This window comes from Chaetodon auriga, chromosome 3 (genome assembly GCF_051107435.1).
Source record: "Chaetodon auriga isolate fChaAug3 chromosome 3, fChaAug3.hap1, whole genome shotgun sequence".
NCBI classification, from domain to species: domain Eukaryota; kingdom Metazoa; phylum Chordata; class Actinopteri; order Chaetodontiformes; family Chaetodontidae; genus Chaetodon; species Chaetodon auriga.
In genome coordinates this window covers 25,858,959-25,878,021 of record NC_135076.1, presented here as the reverse complement: position 1 = coordinate 25,878,021, position 19,063 = coordinate 25,858,959, and the positions used below count along the sequence as shown (strand labels likewise).

At 43.5% G+C, this 19,063-nt stretch overlaps 2 protein-coding genes across 2 annotated transcripts; one reads left to right on the top strand and one right to left on the bottom strand.

Moving 5' to 3' along the window:
* Nucleotides 1–1,682: 1,682 nt before the first annotated feature.
* psmb11b (proteasome 20S subunit beta 11b) lies at nucleotides 1,683–2,858 on the bottom strand. The gene has a single exon (XM_076727167.1). It carries the CDS (start codon nucleotides 2,856–2,858, stop codon nucleotides 1,683–1,685), a length of 1,176 nt encoding a protein of 391 aa, XP_076583282.1.
* Nucleotides 2,859–3,419: 561 nt separating this feature from the next.
* On the top strand, nucleotides 3,420–15,279 carry LOC143318189 (protein sel-1 homolog 3). Its single transcript, XM_076726256.1, has 24 exons — nucleotides 3,420–3,565; nucleotides 5,160–5,694; nucleotides 5,789–5,915; nucleotides 6,373–6,494; nucleotides 6,678–6,793; nucleotides 7,088–7,137; nucleotides 7,290–7,413; nucleotides 7,502–7,631; nucleotides 7,782–7,922; nucleotides 8,008–8,213; nucleotides 8,306–8,485; nucleotides 11,006–11,128; nucleotides 11,221–11,361; nucleotides 11,484–11,546; nucleotides 11,628–11,804; nucleotides 11,885–12,012; nucleotides 12,386–12,469; nucleotides 12,580–12,661; nucleotides 12,897–12,972; nucleotides 13,056–13,174; nucleotides 13,356–13,477; nucleotides 13,861–13,975; nucleotides 14,210–14,273; nucleotides 14,455–15,279. The coding sequence occupies exons 1-24, from the start codon at nucleotides 3,518–3,520 to the stop codon at nucleotides 14,700–14,702; spliced, it is 3,321 nt and encodes a 1,106-aa protein (XP_076582371.1). The 5' UTR covers nucleotides 3,420–3,517; the 3' UTR covers nucleotides 14,703–15,279.
* The last annotated feature ends 3,784 nt before the right edge of the window (nucleotides 15,280–19,063 follow it).

Below are 19,063 nucleotides of genomic sequence, written 5' to 3'. Positions count from 1 at the left end.
TCAGTTCTGAGCCTTTAAACAAACGTTCACTGATATGAAGCAAACCTGGCAACCCTAAAACCACTGCTCAGATCCTTTGTATCCAGCAGGGTGTGATATAGTACGGAGGTTTATTAATGCCAAAATACTGCGCAAGCACAAAACAAAGCCAAGCTGTAATCAATCTGCTAGTCAGGATGTGAGAGTACAAAAGGAGAAATTTACAAGTGCAGGAACATGTTCAGAGTGCTGGCTGTGAGAGGGGGCTGTCACACAAATAATGGCCAATTTCTGGCTGTTAGGGTCGAGTGTTTGCAACGTTCCCTTTGACAAATGAAAGAAAAAAAACTACAGTGCTATAACTTCAGGGTCTGTGACATTTCACTTCTTGGTCAAATCCAGTGGAGTTTGCGCTCAGCTGGAGTTTGCGTGCGAGGAGAGGAAACTGACAAAACTGAACAAAAAGCTTGAAGAGGGCAAGCAAAGGAAGCCTGAACACCCACTGAGTCACAGCTCGTCTTTCAGGCTCCCAACTTTGATTACAATCACGGTTCAGTCCGTCCCAGAGCTCGTTCTGCATTGACAAGTCTGTCCCTGCAAGCTTTCGAATCTGGACCACTAAACTGGTTTCCGCTCTTTTCTTTTTAGTTGTTTTTTTTTTTTTTGTTTTTCACTCGCTAAATAATTCTGTCATTAATGAATTTCAGGAGGTAGGAATTATGGATGAGGCTGGGGAGGAAGGGAGGCTTTCCCCTCATACTCTCCCATGCAGCTGCAGTCATACAGTAACACTAGTGGAGACTTGAGAAGACATTCAGCTCTCTGAAGCTGCTCTGAGATGTACTGAGCATCATTATGTAACCGTGCCTGTGATATTTCATACAGTTGATAACACATAGATATACATGCAGGCGGCTGCACACATATGCACACATTAGCCATTAAAGCCTCTGTCCCTTTGGAAACATCATCATATCGGCTTGTAGATGTCCAGAAGTTCCCTCCCATGTGAATGTAATTGGCCTCAACCTTGAAAACTTTCACCAGCGTAGTTTGACTGCTTTAAGTGAAGTTTGAAAAGGCAGCGAGGATGAGGATGAACGGCTCCTCACCTTTTTCACTAACATCCCTCGCAGCCATTGTCACTTGAATAATTACTAGTATGCTTAATTTACTACCAGACTGCTCAAACTGAATGAACCGGCAGGTTCAGCAAAATTTCATTTATTCATTAATTTATTGAAGTGTCAGAGAAACTTCAGACAAATTCTGACAGCAGACACAAATCAGTTTTCAACTCCTTACTGTTTATTGCTACGGCTAAATTAGTTCCCTTATACACGGCAATACATTATGACCTTCAGACTCCAGACGTTTCGATTTTTGGACTCTTCGCTCTGCTCCTTTATTCTGCTTCAAACACATGCAGGAGTAGATTGTAATAGTCTCTTATACTTGAAATGATTCACACTGTCTTAACATCTAAATCAAAATGCCAGCCAGCAGTGCGCCGTTAGAATACATTTTATCATCAGCGCAAACAAAACATCAGCTGTTTATTAGAGGCAACAATATGCGTGCCCAAATCATTGGAGAAATAGCCTGGAGGATACAACTGCCTGTCCTGTTCATTAATTTAGTATCTGCTGCAAAGATGCCATCACATCTCTCCAAAACACTCCCCGATGTTTGTCTTTCTTTTCTCATGCCATTTTTGTTTGTTTCATGTCTTTACTCGGAGTCACGTCCCGTCTCTGCCGTCTCTCTTGTCTTTCCTTTTCTCTGTAATACTCCTCTTTCAGATCCTCTCTGCTCCTGCGAGTCCATCCCTTTGAGGAGATGTGATAGACGTCTACGCAGTTCCCTGAGTAGGCGTCCCTGTGCGTGGCTCTGTACACGGCCTCTCTGGCTATTGACGTGGCCTCGTCCACTGTCAGTCCCCATTGAACCCCTTGGTCCAAAATTGAGTAGGCATAGGGTGATCCTGAGCCCACAGAGAAGAGTGTCCCCTGCAGGCGAGTGCCATCACTGCACACATAGCACAGACTGGGTCCAGAGTAAGTGGCTGTCTTTCCAGCGAAGCACTGTCGAGCACCGATCGTTGAAGAAGAGCTCAGAGTCTCTGTCTTTGCCAGAGAGACGAGACTGGTATCCGCAGAGTTTCCGGGATCAATCATTTGACTCTTTGTTGTTTCTCTACAGTCACTGAGATCAATCTTTGCACCTCCATCTACCTCTCCTCCATCCCACCCACACAGCGTGGCCGCCACACACAGCTCAGTCCCCTTAAACGGGTGAAGCATGTTTGAAAGCAATTTGGCAGCTCCGCTTGTGGATAACCGGCGGCCATGGCGGAGCTGGTAAAGCCGCAGCTCTCGAGCCAGAATCCGTTTCCAAAGGGCACAGTCAGCTGAAGTACCTGAAGTAGTACCCACCAGGTGACTGTGAATGGGCAGGATCTTCTGGGAGGCTGGGCACGCCACCAGTCCAGAGCAACTGGACCGAGTGTCTGCTGCAGCCAACGCGCCGCCCTGAAACATGAAAGCCAGAGTGGTGGTGCCATGAGACATGGGGAAAGGCAGGGGGATAGCCTGAGAGGAAGCCAGAGGAAGACTTGTGGGCAAGGAGACGGATGGTAAGGTGGAATATTGAGATGAGATGGCGCTGGAGCTCTGCACGGTGCTGATTTGCCCAAACTGTATCGGGCTTTCATCCAGGTACTCTGCTACTGGTATGAAGAAATGAAACAGATTTGTGCTCTTGCTAAAGGGCAAATCGCTCCCATAGTTAAAAGTGGCCTCTTTTGCAAAATGCACTGAAGAACAGTCTGCGGTGTCCAGAAAGACGTCCTGGAAATTGCACAGGTCCTGCAACGCCATTGAATTAGATGACCTTTTCCCCGCTCTAATCACGTCCAGTCACAAATGCACATTGTGTATTTTAGCAGCAGCAACCCTTTATATAGACAACAAGAACGTGTGGTCACCTGAAAAAAAAAAAAAACATCAGCAGCAGTCACTGATGCCTCGTTCCTTTCACTTTGAAGCCTGAACAGTCAGTCGCTCATGGGTAATTAGTTTTGGCTGTGATATGAGGTTGTATTTCAGATCATATTTCTTCAAAGTCTTGTGTGGGCGAAGGCCATGGAGGACGCTGGGTGACGGCACGGCCTTGGCTCGAGCACATCAAAATTAAGTTAGACTCTGAGCTTTGATGCATCGCTTCTATGGAAAGTTCCCTAATGGAATCACGAATGAAATGAGTGAGACATTCTTGTCTCACAATGGTGTCCTTCAGGCTAAGCCTTTCAGGTTCTGTATGTGGCCCTTTAAGGAAACTCCTGCAAACAGCTGAACCTGCAACACCAGAATATCAGGTAATCCTGCATCATACGGCAGTCAGCGTTTGGCAAAAATGCTTCCAGGTGTCGACATGTTCCACGTATGTGTGGAAATGGTTGAAAATGAACTCAAGGATTACATTGTTTTTAGGATTTAATTCATTTTAAGACAAAAAAAAAATTTAAAAAAATCGCGAAATGAATGTGTTAACCTTTGCATTCGTCTTCAGTGCTGCCATTATGATGGTAAGAAACTCTATTACACTGCTATAATGACTGTATCACAGTGCTTTAGTGTAACCCTGATTCCATTCGCTGAGTGGACATTTATTTTTATTAAGTGGTTTATTCTTTTGATTGATACGTTTATAATAACATTATATTAAATTATTAAATGATAAGTTGCTCACTGTAATGAACCCACAGATAATAAAAACCTGAATCTGCAGCTGCACTTGGCTTTACAGAGCTTTACAGTGAGGTTCAGCTCCCTGTTTAGCTGTCAGGACCACAGCTTTATTGTCAGAGCTGGCAGCTGTTGATAAAAACACTACCTGCTCAGCAAATGGCAGACAGCCTCGGTTAGAGACTAGCTGGTGAACACAGTGGAGCGAGCATTTAGCTGCTAAGGAAGCAGAGATTTCCCTCAGCAGCGGGCACAGTAGAAACACAGCTGGAAGAGATAGAATATTTGACCAGAAACAAGACTGAATCAATGCTAACTTTGCTTTTTTACTGCTGCATGTGTTAAACAGCAACCGTTTGGTTCCATGGAAAAGCTCAGGGAAGGTTCCGGGGGATGTTCTTTCACAGAGGTGGGCTGCTTAATTAGACCTATATTAGCTAAGCCAACCAGTTAGTCTGCATCCTTGAAATCTTTTCTGTTGTAAAATCAAAACCTTTTTGAAAAAGCATAAATCTCACATTTGTCTTCACTTGTCAAAGTTTGTTGTTGGGTGCTGAATGAGTCCCTTGTTGCCTCATGTGACCTTTGGGAGGAGAAAGCATCCACTACAGCTCCGGCCACAGGGGGCAGCGATGAGGCAGTTATGGCTTAATGAGGCAAAGAAGACACAAAACTAGAAAATTATCTTTTCTACGGGTACAGAAGCCGATAACAACAGTGCTCGCAATTATTTATTTAAATAATGTTATCTCGAGAAAACAACATTTGTTTGTATCTTGAGAAAACAAAGGTTGTTTCCTCTTATTGCGTATAATGTTTATCAGAGATCAGTGCTTCCGTGCCGGCGTGCATCGATGGCGTCTCGACAAATTTAGCAACTGATTTAGGCTGAAATTATCAGATCCTGCGGTACCCGTTAAATATTTTGGTGTGATAACTTACATCATCAATCTTTAACGTGCTCAGCTGCTTGGAAATAAATATTTAGTGTCTTCAGAGGGAGAGGTACATTTTCATTTGAGTACACATGGCATCCTGCTAAATAAGCTATGCCGTAACTGTGCTGCTGAAGGTCACGTTAACGGTCAGCAGGTGTGTGTAGGAGATGCTGTGGGTGTACAGCAGGACGGGCCTGCGAATCCAATGGCCTTAATGATGTTGTTGGCGTTATAATAGGCTCTATTCGAGCGGCTGCCGGTTGAAGCAGAGAAAAGTCGTTTTGTCCTGATAAACTATATAAATTAATTAAAAAGCATGGTTGTTCTCAGCTTCCATAGCGACCAGTGGGGATATATCAGTGCTGTGTTCACGACTTGTTTCTGTCTGCACCAAGAGGCCAAAAGGTTTCAACGAGAGAACGTCCCCTTAAATGGCCTCTGGCAACACATCTTTACATTCACTGAACTTTATTGACTTATCTTTCACTTCAACCAGGGACACTGTGCGTCACAAACCATTTCAGCCTCGCCGCTCCAAACCGGTGAGAGCTCGCCTGACAGTTTCATCGGGTTTGACTCGGCCCCTGACGAAGTGGTAGATGGCTCGGCGGTCCGTGTGCGGTATCAATGCTCCGGGCCATGTTGGCTTGCAGTGGAGACGGCGGTGTCCACATTAAGGAAGACAGATTTAGTGGTCTTCAGGAGGAAATGGATCAGCAGCACAACCGGGGTCTACAGGATCCACCAGGTGCTGCTCAGATGGCCGCCATCCATTTTATACCAACGTGACTTTTTCAACAGGCGCGTTCTGGACGTCCAGAATGTGACGGTTCGTGCGTGGTTAGGTCATCTTAATGATGGCAGCGAACCTGGGACGCGCCAAGGCTCCATGCTGAGGATTTCTAAAGTGCTGCAGATAAAGCCACTCTCAGAGCGTCCGACTAAACCTCCCGCTGAGTGCCCTTCATGGTCTGCTCAGCTGATGTGGCAGATGACCAGAAACAGGATTTATCATTGCCCACACGAGTCAGGTCAGACCCCTAATCACGTTTTTCATGCTGGTCCCGTCTTTATTACATTTAATGGTCTGTGTATGTAATCTTGTGCTGTTTTACATGCACACAGACGTAATCGATGTGCTAAAGTTCCCGCTGGCGAGCACCGGTGAGCACTTTGGAGTCGTCCGCAGGTTCCAGCCTTTTATCGACCGAAGCCTGGAGGGAGCCCGTCGTCATGCTGTGACGCAGCCCAGGTTGGACTCAAACTTCACACACTGACTTCTCATTTGGTTTCAGCTGGAGCTTTGTCTGTGTGAACGACACAGCATGAGAAAAGAAACTCCAGCAGGGCCTCCAGATGTTGTATAAAATACATAAGAATTGTTAAATACGATGAATGGAAACAAAGAGATAACTCTGACAAACCACCTCATATCGCCTCAGATGTACGATGTGTTGATATGAGGCCAAAGGTCGGCGATTGTTTCCTTTTCAGTGCTGGCAGCTTTTAGTTTTACTTCACCGTCATTACAAATGACTTTACAGGCTTCATGAAGCCTCGTCAGCGGAGCATATAAGCTCTTTACTCACGGTCAGTGACAGACAGCGAGGTCAGTCATTTTCAGATAGCGCCGCGTTTTAAATTCAGCCCCACGCTTCAGTGGCCGAAGAAATGATTTGTCAAATCACGTTTCGTTGTTTGGTTTTCAGCGTCACCTTATCTGTGTGGATCTACCTGCTGAAATGGTGTCACACGGAGCTCTGTGGGATCGTCCATCACGTCGATAGGAACAATTTATACGACTCCGTTCTGATGCAGCTTACAGACGCAGGTGGGTCACGGCAGCTTGTGGGGACACCTGATACCAGTTTAGGGGATTAGATGGAGGTATCATAAGATGATGGTGAGCGATGATGTGTGTTTTGTGAGACTGTGGAACAGACTGTGTTATGTATTAATAAAGAGCTTTGGATCTCCTGCGGTGAAATATATGACTGCCATGTCTCCTGTGTAGGGGACGTCATAATTCAGGCACGTGTGACATCAGGAGAGGATGAAGCTTTTCGAGCCGGTGTAGCGTTGCCCCTGTGGAAGTGGATTAGATTAGACTGTTACATACAGGACTCAAAGGTATAGAAGCTCGCTGTTTGCCTCTGGGAGTTGGGATGAAGAATTGAAATTAAAATACAGCTCGGCCAACATTGTATAATCATCCTTTCTCTTCTGGGTTTCATTTGCTGCCCTTCCTTTGCAGCGTTTGATTTCCTTTTGGAACAGCTGTAAGATCCTGAAAGATGGTTCCTTTCCAGCTGGGAAACTCCAGGCGATTGCAGTGTGTACTGCAATTTGGAGTCGTTTACAGCTGAGTGGGTTGTTTTTTTTCTGTGTGTCGTGAGCTCATGCATTATTATGTCTGACTTTCAGGTGCTGCTGGATGCAACGTGGGATGAGGAAACCCGCGGATATGTATATGAGTAAGACCTGTTGTTGCTCAATTTTCCTTTTTGTGAAATATGAACTGTTGCCTTTACAAAACACCTGTTAGTCCAGTTACAGCGACTGAACAGGGACGACTGATGCATGCACAGTGATCATGAGCGCTGGTTTGAGTGGTTTTGATTTATAGGTTTCAGGACAGCATCCATTATGATGACACTGATGGATACTTTGTGATCGGAGGAGGGAAATACATACCAGGCATCCATGGGTACTTTGGGCCTATTAAATACTATCGTTTTGGAGCTGAAGAGGTAAAGAGATTTCCAATCCTAATTAACAATGTCATTGTTTTGTTCTTTAATTCCTTTGTGTTGAAATTCAATTTTATCCATGTCACAGGTAAGAAACCCCAAGCCGACATTACAGGAGCTGGAGAAGACTCATCAGGAGTGTCGGGCAATAAAAGCTTTTACAAGAGCTTTTCTGCATCAAGTAACTGAGAGTCACATCCTGTCACGAATCAACAAAGGTGAAATGTTGTTTTGACAAGTCCTTTTAAGCAGTGTTGCAGCATTTCTGCAGGGATAAACCTTAAACAGCTCTCATACACACGGTGTCAGTACAGCTACACACCTATTAAGCCTGAAGATTAGTGTTGACAGGTTATGTTTTATTTCAGGCGTCTGTGTACCTCACTTCATGAGACTGTGGGGTCACCGTGGAGAGAGAATCAGCACACCAACATGGACCTGGGAGAAACAACTTAAATACAGCAAGCTCTTTCATTTCTTGCAGACACAAGAGGAGGAAATCAGAACAGGTGTCACTGCACTGCACTGTTTGACCATATGACATATAACTCACGTCATTATTCACAGTTTTTGACACTTTCTTGTTTTCTGTAGGATCTTTAGGCCTGAAGGACCTCAGCAGGACGTTGTTTGAGCAGGCAGTTAGTACAATATTCACCGTGGATCAGGCAGGAAATAAAATAATTTCCAAATCAGGGGATCTGCTTCAAGTAGCGTCCTGCTTTGGGAATCATAAAGCGTCCCTCTTATTGGCCACTCTCCACCTCTCTGGCCTGGGACATACAGTCGATCAACAAAAGGTAGAGTCAATGCCTTCCTTGTAGCTTAATTGGCGCTTTATCACGCCTCGTCTGTAATGGTGACTGATTGTATTGACTCTCGTGTATTTCAGGGTCACGCCTACAGTTTGATTGGCGCGGCGGGTGATAACCGTTTTGCCCTGATGCATGCAGGGTACAAGCACACACAAGGAATTGATGGGTTTCCAAAAGACTTGGACATGGCTTACAGCTACTATTCCAACGTGGGGGCGCAGAGCCACGTCGACAGCGCCAGGATGCATGAAAAAAACGTATGTTTGAAGAGCTCAAATCACTAGAAGATGATTTTTAGGGATGGCAATATCTGTCTCCGTCAGTCTCAGCTGTTCTTTGTTTTGTGCTAATTAGCGAATGCTAACATGCTAATCTAAGATGTGAACACGCCTGCATAATATTAGCATGGTAGCATTGTCCATGTGAGCACGCTGGCATGCCCACATTAGCATTTAGCTCTGAGCTCCTCTGTTCTGAAGTACAGCACAGAGCTGCTGGCATGATTAGACTTATTCTTGCTCATCAATATTAGTTTTCTTATGCTTATATCAGTAGGAGTGGTGGAAGTGGTAGAAACAGTCATAGTCGGTAACATTGGCGGTGGCATACAAGTATTTATTTAAGCTACACTTCAACACATTTCTGTACATTTAAATGAATAGTTGGCATTTACATGAAGTGAACTGAGCTTGTTCTCTCTCCTTTAATTGGAGATTTAATGGTGCTGCTAGTCTGATTTCATTACTGACAGGCAGAAACAGGCTGGCTGGTTTTTCCAGTCTTCATGCTTCAAACTGAATGGACAGATAAAGTATCGATCCTCTCTTTTAATTCTCAGCAAAATGTTGAATAATTGCTTCAAACATAGAAAATGATGACCATAAGTAAAACATAACAGTAAAACAAGTATAACAGCTAATGAACTGTAAACAAATTCACAGCACGCGCAGTATAAACAGATTTAAGGGAAGATGAGTAAATCCATAAGTCAAACACATCGACATCCACGTGCACACAGACGCACAAACACATTGCACACATGTATACCAACACATGGCAGAAGTGATACAAAAGGGTCCATCTCCAGAATATGATTAATAGTGTGTTTGCTGGTCCAGCCAGGGAGAATAGGTGGGTCTTAAATCTTAATTTAAAAACGCGAATGAGTTAGCTGTCATGATGAATAGAAGAAGAGCACTCCAAAGATAAGGAGCCCGCTATGAGAAAGCTCTACTTCAGACTGATTTCCTGTTTATTCTTGGAATATTTAAATAAGCTGCATCAAATCAACGGGGGTTCGTGGAGACAACAGAAAGACTTTACTGTCTGCTCCAGCTTGAATAGGCAGCCAATGCACCGAGAGAACCATTGTGGTGAAGTTTGTTAGTGGAAACTGGAGCTTCTGTGTTTTGACTAACTTGGAAACTTTCTGAGTAGATGACAGAACAATAATCCATCTGGATCCAATCTTAATTAAAGGCCCCGAAAACCCATTTTCTCAATCAGCATCTTATTATGAGCGATAGGGTTCTACATGCACATGACTACAAAATGCTCCAAAGTCAAAACAGTTTTATTTACTTCAGTCGAGCGATATCTGTCGGCGCCGTTTGGTCTGAGCCCGGCTGATAAATGTGATGTCACGTACTTCTGAGTACCAGTCAGGATTTAACAGCATTTGAAACACCATCTGCTGACTGTCGCTAGCTTGTTTGTTTATGTTCCCGCTCTGTCAGTCCAATCTGACACACACACACACACACACACACACACACACACACACACACAGAGTCCAGGTGAAACAGATTAATTAAACCCAAACTTTGATTGTTTTAAAGTGACCAAGTTTTCAGGGAATTCATCTATGTGAATGTGAATTAAGATAATTTAATCCTAATTTAATCCCGTCAGAGTCAGAGCTGTTTTATGAAGAACAATGCTTTTCAGACAGTTATGAGACAGACGTCGATGGTACAAATACGTCTTTTAAATAAACTGTGTGAACTTATTGTCCCGTTAGCAACTGAGCTAAGATAATGAGCTAACAGGTTTGCTAACTGACTGCTAGCATGCCTGTTAGCTCGGAAAAGTTTCTCACTTCAGTGACTTAATGTTATGAAACTATCAATTACTGCATCAAAATAATGTTACTTATTACATCTGATTACTTTTTGATTACTTTTCTAACTTTTCTGTCTTGAACTGAGCAGTAAAGATGAAAAAATAACTTTAATACCACTTTATTTTATGTGACTGCTCACAGTTGCATTAACTTCCTGTACCCTGAACTGTTCACACTGAGTGATCCATTTCAATGTTGATTTTCTCTCAAACTCTCAAACAAACTTTTCAGAGAGCTTTTCTGATTTCTTAAGGAAAATAGTGTTGAGTTTCCAGCACTGAAAGGCGTTCCTGTGGCCACCTGGTCGGCTGGTTGTGGGCATGGCAGAGCCCGCCTAGAGAGATCTATAAGCTTTCCACCCAAAATAATATATTCAGATGTCAATTGCAATCACCAACATCTTGATTAATAACTGTATTTTAATGAAATATTTTCTCTCAGTAGCTGTAGCAGACTAGAGTTTCATTTCTTTTGTAACTAGTTACTTCCAAACACTGCCTGCGAGCTAACATCTAGCTCAGCCGCTGCAGCAGTTCTCCAGCTAGCACTGCGAGTCACTACGTCATCAAGCTTCTGTTTTGTGTGCAACTAGCACATTATTTGTAATCGTACTAAGAGTTTACTACATTAATGTTTCCATTTGTCCTTCTTAAAGCAATACATGCTTGAACACATCTATCTCAGCAATCCAGAGGATTTAAAAAGCCTCACACACGAGACGGGCCCCCTCGTTCAGTATCTGAAGTTCCAATCAGAGAGAGGAGACGTTGAATCTCAGGTACGTTTGAGTTAAAGCCGACTTTCATTCCTTCATTACGATCAGTCGGCACGGTGTTCAGAACAGGCCGGTGAAAACTTTGTTATCTTCAGAAACATCTGGGAACACTTCTTTACTGGGGACAGCACGGAGTATTAAAAGACACGGCGAGCGCGGTGAAGTGGCTCGAAAGGAGCGCCATGCAGATGAAGGATCCTTCATCGATGTACGACTACTCCATCCTCCTGATGAAGGTTCTGTGAGATTATAAAGACTCAACCAATTCTGTGATTGGATTGAACGCCGGGTGTTTTGTGCGAGCGCGTGTCTGTGTTTTGACAGTTATTGATTCACTGATTGATGTTGATTCCTTCAGGGTCAGGGAGTGAAAAGAAACTACACCCGAGGTTTTCAGCTGCTGGAGAAAGCTGCAGCGATGGTTCGTGTGCGCTGTGAGTAATCAGTCTGTGTGTTTGCTGTATGTGCCTTCACTACACCAGTGTTGGTTTCCTTGCTCCAGGGCTCAATTAACGCCTTGAATGGTTTGGGCTGGTACCATGGGATTATACTGAACGACCATAAAAATGCAGTGAAATACTTTGAGCGAGCGGCGCTGAATGGGAATGACGACGGCATGTTTAACCTGGGAGTTTATCATCTCAGTGGGAAAGACCCCGACAGACCGTGGAGGAACGAGGTTTGAGTCCCGCACACAGTCAAAATTTCATCCCCGATCCCGAACGATCAATGAGCCGATGTATCCTCTGCGATCCACAGACGGCTGCGTTCCAGCAGTTTCTGAATGCATCTGGGTTTGGTCACGTAGCTGCTTCGGTGGAGGTGGCCTGGTATCTTTCGACAGGAAGCCTGGAAGGGGTGTCTCAGGATGTGGAGAGGGCTGTGATGTAAGAGGCTTTCATTAGCTTGGTGAAGAAAGCTTTGTTATGGGCTGTTGCTCTGTAGCCTGCAGCTCAATGGCATCTAATTTCAATGACAGTGGCTAATTCAAGGTCAGAACCTAACATTTGCATATCTAAAAATAAGAGTCACTGTCACTGCATTCCTGGCTGCCACCGAGAGATTCTGCTTACTATTGTTCCTCTGGTATCTTATGAATTTAAAGAAGCTCCTGCTGCAGCTATTGACACCTTTTTTTTTCTTTTTTAGAATGACCTCGACGAATCAGAAACTATTTTTAGATCATGTTAAAATATTTTCCGTTTAGGTGGAGAGAATTATCTTCCATAATTCATCACCCATCCTTTACCCTCTGTGCAGAATGCTAAAAACAGTCTGTGAACGGAACGGACACCTTGGATTTATGATCAGAGAGGCTCTCCAGGCCTTCCTCCAGGGCTCTTGGTGAGAACATTAATTACAATTACTTTTCAATTGTCCTCATTTAATCATCTTCTTTGCGCTTTACTTTCTTTGTCTCCACTTCTCATTTTGTTTTATTGTGTTGTAAACAGGCAGGAGGCGTTCGTGAAGTACGTTTTGGCAGCTCAAACCGGGCTGGGTTTGGCACAGAGCAACGCGGCGCACCTGTGTGAGGTAAACATGTGTGTTTTAACCATTTGTGTCCCCAACAAGACAATGACTGTTCCTTTAATCTGATTTTCAGTGCAGTTCTGAAATCAGTGTCAGAGTTCTGAGGGGAGCTGGCGAACAAACTGCACATCTTTCCAATCACGTACGATAACAAGAAAATCAAGCCGGAGGGAAATTGTTAGCGGTTGATAACATAGCCTTCATCGCTGTCTGCTCTTCCTCACTCTCCCAAACACAGGAGCTGAATCTCAGCCACGATTGTCAGTGGAGATATCATAACTACTCTATATTAAACTATGATCCCCATCCGTCCGGTGAGTTCCTCTCATTTCATTTTGCTTTAACCTCTCCCCGTCAATCTGGTCGATAAACAGAAAGTATTTATCTTCTTTTATAGCTCTGCTGAAAATGGGAGACTACTACTACAGCTCCTCCAGCGCGCGAGAAGACTCATTATCCTTGGTTGGTCAGGCCATATCGATGTATGGCAGAGCAGCTCTAGCAGGCAGCCCTCAGGTGACAGATTTACTTGAGCTGTAATCTCATCATCCTATGATAAACTTAATTAAACTTCCACGGGCTCAGGCACACCGCAATAAAAACAACAAACAGCATTATACAGTGTTATTATTTGGAGACTTTCTCAGTGAATAACCATCAGCCGCTGTTATGATTTTATTTTCACACGGACTCTCAGGGAATGTACAACTTGGTCGTTTTGGCACAACAAGGCTACGCGCCTCCACCGAACGTCCACGGCTTGTTTAACGTGTCTCGTCGTGACGAGCAGGACATTGTGGTGGAGAAGATCTTACAAAGGTGCTTTTTTTTTTTTTTTCAATCCACGTCCTGCCACAACAATGAATAATGAATATTATTTGGGTGATCCAAGGCTGTTTGTAGTGCTTGGAAAGAGACTGGTAACATGCACTCTCATGGCTGTGTGGTAAATGTGAAGGCGCGAGCAGCAGCAGCCTTCAGCTTCACTTAGCACAAAGACAAGAAACAGGTCGTTTTTCCACATCGATTTCCTCCTGATTTCAGCGGCAGCTTCATATTTACCGTGCAGACACGAGAGCGGCATTCTAACTCTTGGTTAGAAAGGGAAAATTTCCAAAAAAGACATTTACTGAATGCTGGACCATATATATACACTGTTTATACACGTGTGTGTTAGTATATAAGTTGTTTTATGTCCATAGATGTAGGGAGACCGAGGCTGAAGAAGCAGTGACGCCCTGTTCTTTAGCTCTGCTCGGAGTTCAGATGGGAAAAGCCTGGAGGAGAGTGACTCAGAACGGTGCACAGCTTCTCTTGGTAGGCAATTAGGCAACAGTTACTGTAGTGAGAGAAAAATTCTACACTCTGTAAGCTGCACTCCTACATTATATTACTCTCCTTTGATAATTTGATCCAGCATTAATAATTGAAAAATGTGAAAATGTAAATTGGACTTTCCTCATGAATAAGGCATTAAAGACACTATAGGCTGTTCTGTTGAAAAAGAATATGTGCTGATTTATTTAAGTCGTTCTTCTTGTTTCTCTGTAGGCTTATGCAGCTCTTCTGTCTCTCATTGTCATTGCTGTCATCCTGCCGTTGCAGAGCTGTCTTGGTAAGTAATGGTGCTTTTCTCCACTGCACCCACTTGCATGTATTCGCCACAAGATGGTGCAATTTCCCCACATATTGGTTTGAACCTCTTGCTCCGCAGTCAAAAGATAATCTATGCAATCATGTTTGTTTGCCCTGTCAAGTTGCCTCCTTTCATTCTGCTCGTCTGCAAATTAACACAGAACAAACGGCTGCTGGTCACCGTGCGGTCGCACTGAGGGCAAGGACATCATCTGTCAGCCAAGACGGTGTCATCTTGAACAGAGGGCAAGATGGCATCATGAGAGGAACCTACAGAGCGGCGGGGAATCAATGGCTTACCGCCCTGAATGGCGAGCAGTGGCTCCGGCAGACAGGAGATTTGGCTGTGACTCTGTCGGGTGTGTGTCTGTGTGCTTTCTGGACCGCACTCCTCTATCATCTCTTATGACATAAAATACAAAGCACAGTGATCCAATAGCCACAGCGAAAGCCCCAGACACTACATATTGTAAGAGCATACATTTAGCGGATGAGCTAGAGCTCTTCATGTGACACATTTGTGTTTGGGAGGCATGTGACTCATTTGAAGTTACAGTAAGGAGAAGAAGTGCTGATCAGAATGTGAGTGTGCTGCTTTATCAGAGCGCTGATGACGTTTCCTCACCAGTCATTATTCCATTGTTTTGTCTGTGGAAAATGAAAAACTTTCCATGCGGTTCATTTAATTAACGCCAAGTCTGACCCACAGTTTATTATCTTGGGGCTGTGGTGCCAATCAGGGAGAGTGAAGCTTCTGTTATGCAATAATTTAAGTCCAGTAAATCAAATTTCAGCACTGAGTGTTTTTTATTTGATCTGTGTCTTGTGGAAATCAGCGTTGCACTGTTTAAACTGATACTCTGATGTCTGTGCAATAAAAGACATAAAGGCTCAGCCTCGGTGATGGATGTGTTCGGAGATGTCGTACCAGAAGCCCTGTTTTAATAGGTCAGCTATTAAGACTTGTTCCTGGCCCTATCAGTGACATGTTGATGATAAGTGTCTTACAGGAGACCGGACATGCAACGGCAGCATGCAGGCGCACTTAAACATTTTGTCCAAGGTCAGAGCAGAGGAGTTTCAGAAGTTATCGCTTTAGTCTCTGGCTGTTCAGGGGCTCCTGGTCAATACACGAGATAAGACGATATCGGTTTTAGCCATCGCTATGGGAGAACAAAAAAAGTTTGGCATGAAAGGATGAGTTACTACAGCGATGGACACCTCAAACACTCCTTTAATACCCCTCTGTGTTGCCGTTGTCACTGTGTTCACAAAAACATAATGGGCGATATCTTTTGAGGGATTTTGTTTCTATGGCTGCCAACAAATATGAGGAATAGGCAGCGTTACTCAGTTCTTAACAGTTATTTACAGCTCTGGGTGACTTGTGATGATGTGCAGTTTATAGCAGTGAGTGTTGTTGCCTGGTATTCATGGAGCTGTCATTAGTTAAATAAGGAGTTTCACCGTGTAAACAGCACCATGTGGAGCTCCTTCAGTTTAGAGTGAAGTCGGTGTATAATTTGGGGATGAAATAATGATCTCCTTCTTCCTTCTTCTATCTCTGTCCCTTCTGTCGTCGTTCTTTAAACAGAGAGGTCACCAAAACAAAAACGCTGCATGCTATTACACATGTGGTAATCTGTCAGATGTTTTCTGCAGTTTTTGTGGTCGTATTTTAACAGTATTTGGAATTTCTCCATGTCCACAGTGTTACTCAAAATAAGTGCTAATTATACATTTCCAGCACTAAAAGCTTTGCTTGAAAGGAATAGTTTGTTATTTAGAGAAAGAAGAAGAACAAGATGAGTCTGTTTGCTAGCTAAATATAAAGCTACAGCCCGGTTAGCTTAAAAAGTATAAAGACTGGACACAAATGCAAACTGTTAGCTGGTCATTTTTACAGTTTTTGTACATTGTTTATGTTAATAAACAAGACATCTTAAATTGTCAGCTTTTGAGGTGTTGGTTGGCTGACGTTGTTGTTGTCTTTGGACAGAGCCGTGCTAGCTGCTATGCTAAGCTAACCGGGAGCTAGCAGTTGCTCTGTACTTGCCGTACAACCATAACGTTGCTATCAAACTTCTCATCTAACTTGTAGTGTATTTCCCAAAATGTCAAACTGTCCCTTTAAGGCAAAGTGCGTGAGCTCACATCAGCTGTCGTTATGGTTTCTAAGGTGGACCCCCCATTCCTGCTCTCGCTCCTGTTACTCATTGACATTATTCTTATCAATTCACTGATAAATTAAATTGATTTACTGACCATACAAACATTCCACGAGGATTTTTAGCCAAGTCAGTTTGACACTGTGGGCCTTGTTATAGCTTGGAATCCTTAATTGTGAAATCACAAACCGGTATCACCTCCAAAATCTGCGCATCAGCAAATCTTTACGGACAATGTAATCTTGTAATCCCGTCACATCGTAGCAATCTGACAGCAAACATTTTTTCCCATTGATTTCGCAAGAAAACTAAATTATTAATGTGGGTTTAAATTATATTACAGCCTTGATTTCAGTTTGATTGTTTAATGAGCTGATAAGGCATTAATTGATGTGACCTTGAATCATTGCATCAAACTTTACGTAACTTCACGACGAGCAGCGTTACTACAGGCTGACAGGATCTTTAAACTCACTCACAGATTTCACACTTCTATCCAAGCTCATCTTAACTCTCCCTGAACCCTCCAGACTGTTTGATTAAAACAGCTAATATTTGATCTGTAGATCTTTTCTTAACCGGCTGACTTCACATGGCCGTGGCATGTGCGCTAAAAGACACAATCATCTTAGCGCCATTAATTTTCCACAACCGTCGAGAGCAATTTCAGTTCCCCTACAGTAATTCTTCATCAAAGAGTTTGATGATACTGCTGCAACCATCTGATTTAATTTCCGTTCTTTTTCAAATGGCTGCTGGAACATGCAATTAAATCCAGTACCCCATTGACTTTCCATTGAAATCCCTCCACTGTTCTCAACGAGGGCTGCAACCAGCTGCCTTTTCATGTGAGTGGAGTGTTTGCGTGGCTGCATGGAGCCTGACACTTGGAAGTTGTGATAGTCTGTGGTTTTATACCTCAGCTCCAAACACACACACACACACACACACACACACACACACACACACACACACGTCGGTAAGGCTTTTGAGGTGCCGCTGTGGCCATCAAGCACCACCTGCCACATTTGGAGAGCTGAAGCAGTTCACAGGCTCTCAAAACAACGATGACTAAATTAGTGTTTCTGTGATTCTCTTATCAAATAATTTCCAGCTGCTGACAACGCTCAAAACTACAGTTATAAGGGTAAGATAAAGGGATTACATGTATACAGTGCCTCCTCCTCAGTTACTCTAACTAAAAATAGCTTGTATCTTAGCTGGACTTTGGCAGCATATGTATCAAGTGATCTAGTGAACAATACGCCTTACGAGGTAATAAAAGGAAATAAAAGCCAAATCATAAATATAACAAGCAGCTACTGATGTAAGAGTATGATATTACTTTCCCTTAAGCTCAGGTTTATCCCACACAAGGAGGTCAGTCCGTGTCATAATAAGCTAAAATTAGATGTAAAAGTGAACACCAGGTCCTGCTGCAGGACAAAGTAGTTAGTTTTGGCAAAGTCACACTAATGATCAGTGATGCAACAGAATGGTATTGATTCTACTAACCTCATGAGTACAGCGTACATGCCACGACACACTCTCACTTCTCAAAGAAGGTCTTTTTACAAAGCGCAAATCAATGTGAACTTCACGGACCAAAATGAAAGTCCTGTTTGTGGTCAGATATGCGTAAATTATATTTTTTGGAGGGAGATTATTTCATGTGACTTTAGCTACAGCCACGCTCAGCAGTACTGCACCAATATGCTGCTATTTTTTGGCCATATTTAAGACAAATACCCGTTAATAAATGGAATCATGGTACTAAGTACAACACAAACACTGGCAATATTGCATTGTTTTCCACTGGCAGGCCTTGGAGTCGGCACCCACGGGCCCTTAGCCTTGGCTGGAGACCAGAGGGCTGGTCAAAGGCTGCTGGGCACGGGGATAAATCATGAGTCTAAAACATGCCTGCAAATGAAGCATGTACAATAAGTCTGTTGCCCTGCGGAACAAGCTCTTTTTCACACAGTATCAACAGTTTAAGATGATACAGACCCTGACTGACTCAAGGTCAGAACACCACTTAACCTAAAAATGTCATCAGCTAATTAAAGTACTGAATGTTCTCAGCAGTCCTGACGCACTGAGAGTGTATGTACAGGAAGCCTGGAGGAGAAAGCGTGTCACCACCCACATTGCTGAGGGTAAGCTACACTTTGTCACAGTCACTCATGCACCAGAGACTGATTTTGTCCACACTAATTAAAAGTTGTAATGCTTCCACTGCAGTCTCTGGCAGTGGGCACAGCGGTTAGTTGACTTGAAAATACAAAAAGCTGGGACTGTTGAGAAACTAGCCAGGAAAAGTTATTCTCGGACTCAGTGGGAGGTCGTTTTACTGGAACTAGTATGCGCGTTTTTGTGCTTTATGGGGGTTAGGGTTAGGGGGTATTCTTGATAAGTGTCATGACAGCCTGCAGATACGACTCCTGCAGGGTTTGGTGAGGGAAGGATTACGTAGCATTGCTGGGAGGTGGGAGTCCCGCAGCCTCCATTAATTTCACATTTCTGCTTCATTATACAATCTGATTTCACAATTCTGTCTTATTACACTTGGATTTTCATGTGTTTTCTGGAAGGCAACAAT